An 11,960-nucleotide genomic window follows, 5' to 3' on the forward strand; every position below is an offset into this window, starting at 1 on the left:
TGCCAAGATGAAAGAAAGGCTGGTGCTGTGAGGGTGATGTGTTTAGGATCACTACAGAAGTAAATGGTCTGAACATCGTGAATATTTACAAACTTCCTTTAGTTAACTGGCCGCCAAATGTAATTAAAATATCATCCAACCTACCTACAGTATACATCGGAGATTTCAACTGCCATCATAACTTGTGGGGATATATATGAGAACAACGACGACAATGGTGAAAAACTTCTAGAATGGGCTGAAACTAACAAACTCCACCTTGTCTGCAGCTCCAAACACACATTTTTCTCCAGAAGATGGCGTAAAGGATATAATTCTGATCTCTGTTGGGTTTCGAGCAACTCACAGATGCGGCCATTTCCTAGCTTCCGAACCGTGCTCTCAGACTTTCCCCACAGCCAACACCGACCCGTAGTAGCTGAAATAGACATACAGATTCCCATTGTTGAATCCACACCAAGGAATTTTACCAAGGCAAATTGGCCCGAATATGCCAGGCAACGCGATGCCTGCGTTCGTTTCATTGAGCCAAAGGCCAAGAATTACCACCGTTTTGTGGGAATGGTACTCGCTATAGCCAAGACGTTTTAGCGTTAATAATGTTTTTCTACTCATTTTTTCCTTCTGAACTTGTTCCGTTTCACTGTACTTGAAAGGTGTTTTGAACACAGAACTAGTCTATTTAAGACGACTCGCATGGCTTATTTACGAATCTGATTAAAACCTCAAAATAGCCTGACATTAATTTTCATCCATCAAGCTGACAAAACACAATTTTTTTGTCGATCTTTGTCTAATGAAATGAGAAAGGATGTGACGCAACAGTCAGAAGTCACTGAACAGAGAGTAGTTATCTCATCCATGCAGATGCCACAAATCAGTTTGAGAACAGTTCCTGAACGGTTCAGAATCATAAATATAAAGCTTATAAAACATTTGCATAAATATGAGATGTCAGACAGTCTAGTAGTTTATTCCAAGAGCATAATAAATTCCAAAAAATCTGACCCATTCAATTTTATTCTGAACGAAAAACTTTATTACCAAATCAATACAGAACAAATTTAAGCATTCACTTCATAGCTAATAGCATCATACATGACACTACCATCAACTATCGTAAGGTCTAAAACGTTTTTCCCACTTTTTACTAAATCCGCCGAAATGGATACTTTTTCCTGATGGAAAACTCCACTTTGCAGCATGCCTCGATAGATAGCACCATCATTTATATATTCCTTTTCGAAAAGGACATTTCCATTAAGCGATATTTGAAGTTTTATAGTCAATAAATCTTGAGACTGGCATAGCTTGCTACAGCTGGCAGCTGCAATGGCAATTCGTAATGTTCTATTTTGGTTGTCCGCTGCATCGTCAAACACTATTTTCCATGTTCCTTTGTGAGTTTGCGCATAATACCAGTCTTTAGCAATGTTACTTTCACCGATAGTGAAGGTTAGGTTTGGTGGCGGTAATGTGTGCCAGTAGTAGTTACGTAATTCATCGCTGTATCGAAAATTATCAGCCCTGCGATTGGTTTCTCCGATTGACCATAAGATGTTTTCAGGTTCAGGAAGATTGACAACTTCGATGGTCTGCTCCCCTAAAAAAATTCTGTGTTATTTAAAAAAGTTCAGTCTTTTTTAATTTAATTTTAGTATTAGTATTAGTAGTAATATTAGTCTTAACTAATAACTAGGTTTCTTCCCATACCCTTCTGCATATCCCAACCTCAGAAGGTTGTTTCTGTATTTTCTTTACTCAAACTATAATACTTTTTATAGATAAAGAAAGAAGAAAAGTGGATCTTCTCCAAAAAGAGAATATATGTACAGGAAATTCTGTATATGAAACTATATCCAACCACCAACGCGTATACGATAGGAAGTCCAAACTAAATTCAAGCCAAACTAGGAGATACGCTCTCGTAAACACTAAAGAGCAACAACAATCTGCACCGACTTTGGTCGACGACCAGGTTGTTACAGATCAACCTTCCGTAATGGTTGAACCACCAAAAATCGACGGCGATGGAATCACTAGCTCAATCGATCAAAGCGACAAATATATCACTCCCCTCAAAACCGTGAAGTGATCGAATGCTTTCGATGAAAGCCCAGCACCAACGCAACCCAGTAATTTCTTTGAGCCTCTTCACTCTTCATATAGATGTTATTCCGATTCAAACACAAATGGATATAGAAAATAGCGTTTCTCCCACTAAGAAAGAAATAAGAAATAAAGCCCAGCAAACACCATCCAAAAAAAACGAAAAGCCTCCCCCAATTATTCTGCCAGGCCATCTGAAAAGCCATGCTGAATTAATTAGTAACATCAAAGCTTTAGTGAAGAGGAAGTTCTCACTAAAATATGCAAAGAAAATTGTCATCATTTACTGCGACTGTCCAATTGATTGTCAAACTTAAAACGAAATTTATTAAATCAAAAAAGAGAATTTCACATCTACACCTCCACAAACATTTCACCCGAGGATGTGAAGAAAAATCTAGAAGAGGAATATAAATAACATCACAGCCAAGGAAATTTTCACAATGAAAGTGACACATAAACCATTGTATTTAGTGGTACTTGACAGTTCGTACAACCTCTCAAAACTCCAAAACCAATATAATAGCTATTTATGTAACCAGTTACGAAAAGATCGATTTTGTGTAACGAATGAATGTTTGTAGGGCGAGCGCAGCGAGGTCCTACAATTTGAATGAGTTACACAATAAGACATTTTCGAAACGTGTTGCATACATAATTTTTTCTAATTTTGACCAAAAAGCGGTAAAAACCATCTTTTAAAGTGATTTAACACAAATATTCACTTTCATAGCACCTTGTATAAACAGTGACAACGACATGTTATGATGGATGTCGCCCATATGTTTCTACGGAAATGCATAAAAACAGGGAGTGATGAAATGAACTTTTCATAACCAGTTACATAAAGTGATACTTTATGTAACTAGTTACATAAAGTAAAACGTTTTGTCACTCTAATCAGTTTTGAAAAGTGTCACTTTATATGCCATAATTAGAAAAATATGTTTTAAACGTTAAAGTGTCTTGGGAAACCAGAAAAAACCAACGGGACATGGCACAATGTAGAAGTCAAACGTGGGGTCACGTAGCAAGGAACTTCCATCACAGTACAAATGTTCCAAGTATGCTGGCAATCATGAAATAACCCAGTGCAATGAAAAAAATACAGTGAAGTGCGCCAATTGTAGTGGACCTCACCGATCATTTGACATACCATGTCCAGTATATGAATATCGAATGAACATACGCAATAATAAAAAACCACCACCTTCGCAACCCTCAAGAAAATATATTGATGCTCCCCAGCCAACCCAGCCAGCGTGGACCCAACAGCAAGCCACTCAATCCTAGCCACCCGCGGATATAAACAACAGAGCGCACTACGATTCGCACTTTCCAGATAGCTAAACAAACGACAAAATTCATCTGGAGAGTCGGATACGCATCAAAGTAAGTTTTTAACCCTTAAAAGCAAATTTGAGGAATAGAATCGCTTATCATTATTGATCACTTAATTAACGCTACACAACCGTACTGAGAAATTGTCAATCTCCTGAAGAGTTAGTTATTTGTAAACACAAAGCAATTGACCGTGTGAGGTAAAAGTGCCGTGGTGTTTTGTGCGAAAAACGGTACATTTGGTGTCAGAAATGGGATTGGAGATCCAGAAGACAGTGTATACAATGAGGAAAGAAGAAACCGACGAAGACTGCTAAAAGTAGACTGTTGAATGCCCTTGAGTACCCGATCACAAAGCGCAAAAATAAACGAGACAATGAAACTGCTCATGGAGATGATTCAAGAGATGAAAGCAAACCGAGACAGTAAGTTTGAAGAGATAAAAGCTAGCCAAGAGCAAATGAAAGCAAGTCAGGTTAGCAAGTTAGAATATCTGAAAGCAAGCCAGGACACGGAATTCTGTTTGGTATGCTTGGCGTATCCGACTGCCCCACAAGATATTAGGGAGCAAATGGCGATCCTTCGTAAAAGGCCTTAAAGATTGTGACATGGAACAAACTTTACGTCTAGCCAGATACCAAACATTGCACGATTCAATACGCCCTGGAGTTTGAGGCAGTTAAGCAAGTGTCACGAGGACACACGCGGGTGCTTCCAGTATAATCAATAGAAATGTGGAGTAGAAGAAAAAAAGGGCTCAAGTTAAAGATCCGAAAAAAATACAGAAAACTAGTCCGTGATAGGTACTACAACTTTCATTATTACGATTTTTCAATCAAATCAACCGTACAGGCGCAAAAAAATCAAAACCGTTTTCCCATGTTAATCTCTATGTCCAGGGTGCTCTTGGACACCTGGTATATACTTACAATGTATAATAAAAAAATGTTGTCAGTAACATTCAGAATTAACAGAAATTTTGGAAGCTTTGGTTCATTTTTAACAAAATCGTAAACATATCGTGATGCGTGCATTTCAAATATGTTCAAAATCTTACCTTCTACAATAGTCACATTTTTGGTGACCAAATTTTCACTTCCTTGTCCAGCTAAAGGATATACTGATAGCACATAATCTCCTGGTCGTACGTTAGCAATCACATAATTGCCTTCTTCATCAGTCTTGACACTATACAAATACCCTTTAGTTTGCGTTTCGTGGTACTCGTCAATAGAACTATGCAACACCACTTGAGCCTTAAGTTGTCCAGTTACTGTACCAGTAACAGTAGCTCGTTTTAAAGGATAATCTGGATCATCTAGCCATTTATATGGCCACTGAGAGATTTCTAATTGCGTTTGACGCTCTACATCATTAAATCGTTCTTCTTCGTTTCCAGAGTTTAGATAAAAAAGCCAGGGGCCGTACAATTTTGAAAAACCGGGCTCAGGTTCCAATAAATTGGTACCAAAATGCGCACTTGTCAGGTAGTTACACATTAATGTTTCATGTTGGGTTAATAGGTCCTGTTTCAAAGGACCTCCGGAATGGTATTCCCGACTTGGTGAAATCACCCATGCTCCCAAATCATCTTAAACGCACGTCTCGTTTAACTTGTTGGGCCAAAAGGGCTTTTCAATTTAAACGTGACATTATCATCCTTCTGATAAACAGTTAAATTGAAACAGTAATTTTCAACTTACCTCCGTACATTCCCATCCAAGGAGTTTCCCTTATATACCCAACATAATCATATTTAGACCAGTAATACCCATCATGAAGTTGCCACGTTGTGTCTTGTATTGTAGAACAATTGCGTAAATTAGGCACGGCACCTTTTCGAATCATATTGCTCATTTGTTGAATATGGGAAGAACTAAATCGATAAATCATCCTAAATTCTTTATAACTTATGGTAAGATTTCCAGTGTGTTTGGCTGTTACCCATTGATAAAACCCACTTAGATTGCTATAAAATTGTACGTGGTACTCCATCTCTAAGCGTTTGTTCGCAAATGGTTGAAAAAACTTGATGTGGACCGCATCAGAACTATTGGCAACTACTGTAACATTTGTCGGTACAAATTTTCCTCCTCCTGCATTCCAATCAAAGTAAAAGGTTCTCGCAGTGACGGTATCCACTAAATCAATCCCATTTTTGATTAAAGAGATCACATCTGAGTTTGAACTGTTAAAGGTTACGTTCACCAGACCGTTGTTTATGTTGATATTACCCGATTCATCTATATTTACGGCAACATTATCACTGAAAACTGGAGAAAAGAAAAATAAACTAAGACACAAGACAATTTTGAGACAGCTCTGATTTTCCATAGTGCCTTTAAATATCACTTAGGACTTGTCTTATGTACTGGGTGAGTGGACAATAGTTGTCCCTTCACTGCGACCGTCAGGTTATTACTTAGGTACTGGAATAATAGTTTCAAGTGATTGACGTATTTTATTTATTTGCTTTGAATTGAACTTACTATTACTCTTATCAGACTTGTTATACTTTTATCACCAAGTGGTATTTTGTGTTTGTGTTGTGACCTGAAACTACACCAGAAAATAGTTCAAGCTTGTTATACAGGATACTCCTATGTCCCGGAAAGAGTTTTGCCACAAGGTCAAAGCTGCAAAGATAAAATTTCACGTAAAGCTAAAAAATCTATTTCTTAATGGTCGTTTCGATGTTTTAGGAATAAGTTTTCGACTAAGCTTGAAATAACATATGTGTTGTTAAATAACATACCTGCTAATTTTATTCTTCGACCGACTAAAAACCTTTTTAAAAAAACGACAATCAAATATGAAGAGCGGACTTTACTAACAACTACTTGTGCGATACAAAGTTGGATTAATAAAGACACTTAAAACTACGGTACACTGTTACTTATACTAAACCTTATCAACTAAAGCTTGGGAAGTGCGACCAAGAGTGCTTGCGTCGGACTTCTCATATTCGTCAGCGGTTAAGGTGTCAGAACTTTAACATTAAAAAGGGTATATTGGCCCTCCATAACTTGCTAATATTGTCACATAATCCGGGTGTGTGCTTTTATAGGTGAATCAACATACTTCGTGCATAAACTTTTCACTGTTTAAAGAGTGAAGTGTAGTTCATTTTCACAAAGTGGAGTTGAAGTAGACAGAGGTTGTTGAATAACACAGTTGTTGCAATGCCTCACCTTGAGATTTTTGCTGGCACTGTCAATTTTGATTTTTGTTCGTATTGTTCTGGTTATGGATCGCTTCGTATAGAGTTCTACTGCAGAAAATCAAAACGTAGCGAACATTTATTTATTACATCAAATTTGTACTTCTGAAATTATTTCAATCTTTCGGTACTAGAGATTTTGAAGAGCTGCTGATAACTGTTACTTACACTTTTTTTCAATCAAGTCGTTAACGTTTTAAAAATGTTTAAACAAGATATCAATTTTACTGAATACTGCTATGTCATCAAAAAAAAGATAAATAAAATATGTGTTTTTAAACTTGCCTCATAACGGAAATATCGGGCCTCAAAGCAGTCAAAGGTGACCCTAAAAATTTAAACCATTTTTTTAAATGGATCCATCGGTGTTTTATGGTTTGTAATAAAAGAAAATTAAATTTAGAACAAATCAATGTATACATCTCCTACACCTAATTTCAACCGTTTCTACTTATTAACAGTTTTTCATTAAATGGTCCGTATTCAGATTACTGAGTACGATTTTATACGCACTTTAAGAAAAAACTGTTGATAAGTCAGAAAAGGTTGAAGTTAGGTATAGGAAGAGTATACATAGAATTGTTTTAAATTTAATGTTCTTTTATTACAAACCATAATACATCGGTGGTTGCATTTTAAAAAACGCACTTCTGGCAGTTTTTCTATCTATCCGACTTAAAGAAAAATATTGACCACTCTGTAGGTTTTTCACCTAATGGATTGGGATTGATAAACAAAAACCTCACCATTTTTAACTAATCAGATCGGTGTTTACCGAATGATGCGGCATTAATGGGGCTGTTCCTAGATTTGGGAACGCCATTTGTACTTTCTAACATAGATTTGAGTACAGATGTCACCAGATGTTGCACAACAACTATTATTCACCCTTGTTGTACAATATACTATTTACTCTCTCATCAATCAAACTATGATCTGTCCCTTTAGTTAGAGGTTAGACATTACACATTACACGCACAACATATTTAACATTACTCGAGGTATTACTAAATAACCAAACTTCTCCTTTTGAAAGAATACGAATTTGACTAATTCAATATATTATCGTATATTATAAAAATACAAATAACTTATAAAATAACAATTTTAAAGTTTAGCTACAGCATTGGCTCTTGATTTGCTAGAAATAACATCATAATCTAAAGCGTTGTTCTTCCTTGCTTCAATAATTTCTTTCACCAAATCGGGTGTCAAGAGCAACTCTTTGATAACAGGCACTTGAATCATCTGTTTAGCCCACTTCCGTAAGTTTGGTATTTGGTCATCTTTAAGAGGTAGTTTAGCTACTCCCACTTTGACTGCAGCAGCAGGAGCCAACTCTGCCCAAGGCCACAACATCAAATCAATCTGAAATTCAAGTATTGTTAATGTTTGATCTTGGAGTGAACCAGATGCAGACTACCATTCCAGGTTTACTGCCTCCAAAAAAGGCAGTTCCACGTTTAGTTAACTCATCTTCTAGAGGCTGTAGGCTTGGTAATAGCACTTCGATTGCTTTTTCAGGAGTAAAAGGATCGCTGCTGTAGACCACTTTACTAAAGGTGGACGTGGCTTCTCCAATCAAATTTCTGATTACATCTTTGTCTTTTTGCTTTGCCACAGAGTCAGTGGGGTAAAGTGGACTGTCCGTAGGGTATTTTTCATCTAAATAATCAGCAATGTCCAGGCTTTCTATGACAATTTTATCACCATCCAGTAAAGAAGGTACTTGTCCTAAAATTGACCATAAACTTGTATGCAATGCTGTATTCCGTAAACCAAGCAAAATTGGTATAACGTCACAAATTTCTACACACCATAGTTTAGAATTTACTTTAATGCTAAAGTAATGTGGAATACAATATTATTTTGACAGCCTTGTTCAAAATACCGTGAAGAACCATGAAATAGACAGGGTACACATTGTACTTTTTGTTTTTCGTTGTATTAAATTAAAACAATTTTTTTTTGCAGATGAATGCTACTCAAAAATACATTAATTTCAGGTATAACAAAGGGTGTGGTGCTATTTCAAATTTTGAGGTTGGGATGTGTGGGGCTTAAGGAAAAACTTACCCCACAACCCGCATTTTGCAGTTCTCGTTCCCTCTACCTGTATAATATAATTGCGTTCTTCTTCAATTTGTTTGTAACTTTTAGAGAATTTCGTATTGTAAGTTTTCAAAAAGACAATATGAAATAATGCGAAATACTTATTGTAATTAAAATGCAGTGCAAACTAATAAAATTTGGACATCATAACGTTGACATTACAACATTGAACATTGAGAGTTTGTAGATTACTTCAGCCAATCTAATTCAAGGAAAGTTTCTAGTTCCACCAATGAGAGCCGTTTTATACTGATTAAATTCCTAGCTTCTAAAATTTAACACTGGATCATTAGCTTTTTTAAAGAAACTTTGACATAAAACAAAACAAGATTATAAAATTTATCTCAATATTTACATTTACAAATTTGTCACAATCTCGTGTTTTTAATTATAGGTCCATGAAGAGATTTTAGGTCAAAATAATGACGCTAAAAAGTAATAAGCATTGAGTGCATATTTTTTAAACGATTAATTGTGATGTTGATTCCGTATAGCGTAGAGCTCGAATCAGATGAGAAAAGGCCACCGCATCATCAATGACGCAGTTTTTAAAACTATTTCTTTCTCCTTCTACAGTTGCCGTCGCATTAGATATAATCAGAGGCGTCCTATTAAAATATTCCCGAAAATATATTGTTAAGCGGTCAAAAAGCCACTTGGCAACGTAGTACGGTTTTTACTTGGACACAATTAAAACAGATGCGGCAGCGGCCAGGGACATTTGGACCTTTTTATATGCTTTTACTAGCAGGCACTCTAAACGGTGTTGCCAAGTTTAAAAAAATGTAGTGGCGGACAGGGAGACTTAGGGGGTTAGGTTAGGTTCCGTTTTAGTCTGGTGTTTTGGTTGTATTGTTGATGGTCGCAGTTGAAGTTCACATAGTGTTATGAATAAAAAACGTTATTTTGTCAAAATGTCTTTCAAAAAGGTTGGAAAGAAAGGTGTTATCATATACAGCCAAGGCCGTGAAATCGTCAGTAACGTCTTACAATTTATGAAGAAAGAAGCAGAAGGAGTTTCCATTCCTTTAAAAAACTTGTTGTCTTTTATTTTCTTTATTAAAAACGACGAAAATGTTTCATTTTACTGATAAAATAATAGCACGCCACTGACTGGCTGCAACAACTTGGAAAGTAACGAGAGCAGCAATATTTAAAGCGAGACGTACAGAGATCGTGACATCATCGTTTGATGACGCCTGTGGCCTTTTCTTAGCTGATTCGAGCTCTAACTTACCTTTAGGGTGGATGTAAAAGTACCAGTCTGGTTTTTGCATCAGGTTAATATTAACAATATCATGGGAAAGGTTTTTCACTTTTACCACCAACCTGGTTCTTTTCGCAAACGGGCAACAAACCATCGAATAAACCCGCAGCAGACCATCTACTCTTGGTGGTTCCACCGAACCTTTACCAAAAAAAAAATCATTTATTTATTAATTCAAAACACATGTTGTTTCGTATGTTTAGTAATCCGAAATGTAGTACATACCTGCCCCTAAATGTTTCTCGGACATTTTAATACGTCGCAGAACACAAACTAATCGATTAAACAGGTTTCCTACAACTAATATCATTTTATTTAATACACTGATGACTTGCTTTTTTTAACGCAAGCGCCTGTTATCTCTGTTATTATTAGTCCGGTACAACTTCATTGCAATAGCTATGTACTTTTATCCACTCATTATTGAATCGCGAGATTTTCAAATTCATTACAGTGATATGATGATATCCATTATTAACTTTTTTTTTTTTAAAAATCAGTGTATTCGCCTAGTCTATTGCAAACTTCACAAGCAGGTTATTGCAGTAGGCACAGTTACAAAGCATTTTTTCGGAGTGTTTACATTAGATAATATAATTCCTATGTTAATTTTTATAAATACAAGGTTGAAAACCTCACTAAATTATCAAGCGTTACCATCAAATACACTGCTCCAAAAAATTAACGAGCTTCTTAAAATGTTGCTTAACGTTGCAAATGCAGATTATTGATTGATGACAAAAATTGATATTCTATTAAAACGTATATCATATTTTTATTAAAATATATTATGCAGAGTGCAACAAATTCGAGTGGAAGTATGAGGATGTAAAGAATGGTAAGAGATACAGAGTTGGTTGAATTATAACAAAATTAGAATATAGAGTTGTAATAATATACCGTCTTAAAATTACAAAAAATTTGATTTCTTTCCGGAAAAAAGACAGACATTTTGGAAATTAATGTTTATATTTTTATTGATTTATTGGATCATCACCTCTATATCATATTTGTGATTTCACGGTTCGGTTTTTGATTATTATCCTAAACTTTAGTTTTTATTACGAGCGCCATATTTGATTTTTACATTTTCAAATAGAGTTTTTTTTTCTGATTACGGTAATGTATCATATTTATGATATGGTTCAGTTTTGCAATTTTGCAAAAACAGCAAAAGTTCTGTTTTTATTGCTAATCAGAAAATTCAAAGTACGGTTACCGAGATCCCAATACATATAACAGGGTGTATCTAAAAGGTCTGTACAAAATACTATGGCATATTCCTGATATCAAAATAAGCCGATTTAAAGCAACATACCTTAGTCCGAAATCACTCCATTTTCGTGATACAGCGTGGTAAAGCTAAAAAATAAAAATAATTTTTTTAAAATTTATTGTACATTTTGTAGCATGTTACTTTCAAATCTGGTAGCCAGAGGTTTTTTGAGATGCGAAACCCGAATTTAGACACTTACAATTTGAACAAATTTTAGGTGACAGTATTTCGGTACAGTATCGAACACTAAAAACCGAAATATCTCGACAACAGTTTACATAAGCGGTTCTTAGCAGAAGTACCTTTTTTGCTTTAAAATGTTTAAAACATCATTTCCTTAAAAAATAAATAAGAAAATCACACCGAGAAAAAAAGTTACGGTCACTTAAAACCATCAGAAGTACACTGTAAAGCGCCCTCTACCAGCCGCAGTAAAAATCTGTCCTAGTTCGGGTTTCGCATCTCAAGAAACCTCTGGGTACCAGATTTGAAGGTAATACGTTACAAAATGTACATTATATTTAAAAAAATCGATTTCTATTTTTTAACTTTACCACCCTGTATCTCGAAGACGCAACCCTGTATACACATACATATGCGTCAATATGGCTATGTGGTTTTTCTGTCCCATTTTT

The 11,960-nt window shown here is 35.6% G+C and overlaps 3 protein-coding genes across 3 annotated transcripts in view; 1 reads left to right on the forward strand and 2 right to left on the reverse strand.

The window, feature by feature from the left end:
• LOC145731064 (odorant receptor 67c-like) overlaps positions 1–11,960 on the forward strand; it is a 179,942-nt gene that overhangs the window by 25,034 nt on the left and 142,948 nt on the right. The gene's annotated exons all lie outside the window — the stretch shown is intronic.
• Positions 1,017–6,886, reverse strand: LOC145731059 (rhamnogalacturonate lyase-like). Its single transcript, XM_081982643.1, has 5 exons — positions 6,206–6,886; positions 5,940–6,086; positions 5,154–5,879; positions 4,508–5,041; positions 1,017–1,603 (listed from the first exon to the last, which is right to left on the reverse strand). Exons 3-5 carry the CDS (start codon positions 5,782–5,784, stop codon positions 1,065–1,067), a joined length of 1,704 nt encoding a protein of 567 aa, XP_081838769.1. The 5' UTR covers positions 5,785–5,879; positions 5,940–6,086; positions 6,206–6,886; the 3' UTR covers positions 1,017–1,064.
• On the reverse strand, positions 7,715–10,433 carry LOC145731073 (glutathione S-transferase omega-1-like). The gene is made up of 4 exons (XM_081982661.1): positions 10,275–10,433; positions 10,020–10,190; positions 8,094–8,404; positions 7,715–8,038 (listed from the first exon to the last, which is right to left on the reverse strand). The coding sequence occupies exons 1-4, from the start codon at positions 10,357–10,359 to the stop codon at positions 7,778–7,780; spliced, it is 828 nt and encodes a 275-aa protein (XP_081838787.1). The 5' UTR covers positions 10,360–10,433; the 3' UTR covers positions 7,715–7,777.

This window comes from Ips typographus, linkage group LG6 (genome assembly GCF_016097725.1).
Source record: "Ips typographus isolate SLU linkage group LG6, UJ_Ityp_2.0, whole genome shotgun sequence".
Lineage (NCBI taxonomy): Eukaryota > Metazoa > Arthropoda > Insecta > Coleoptera > Curculionidae > Ips > Ips typographus.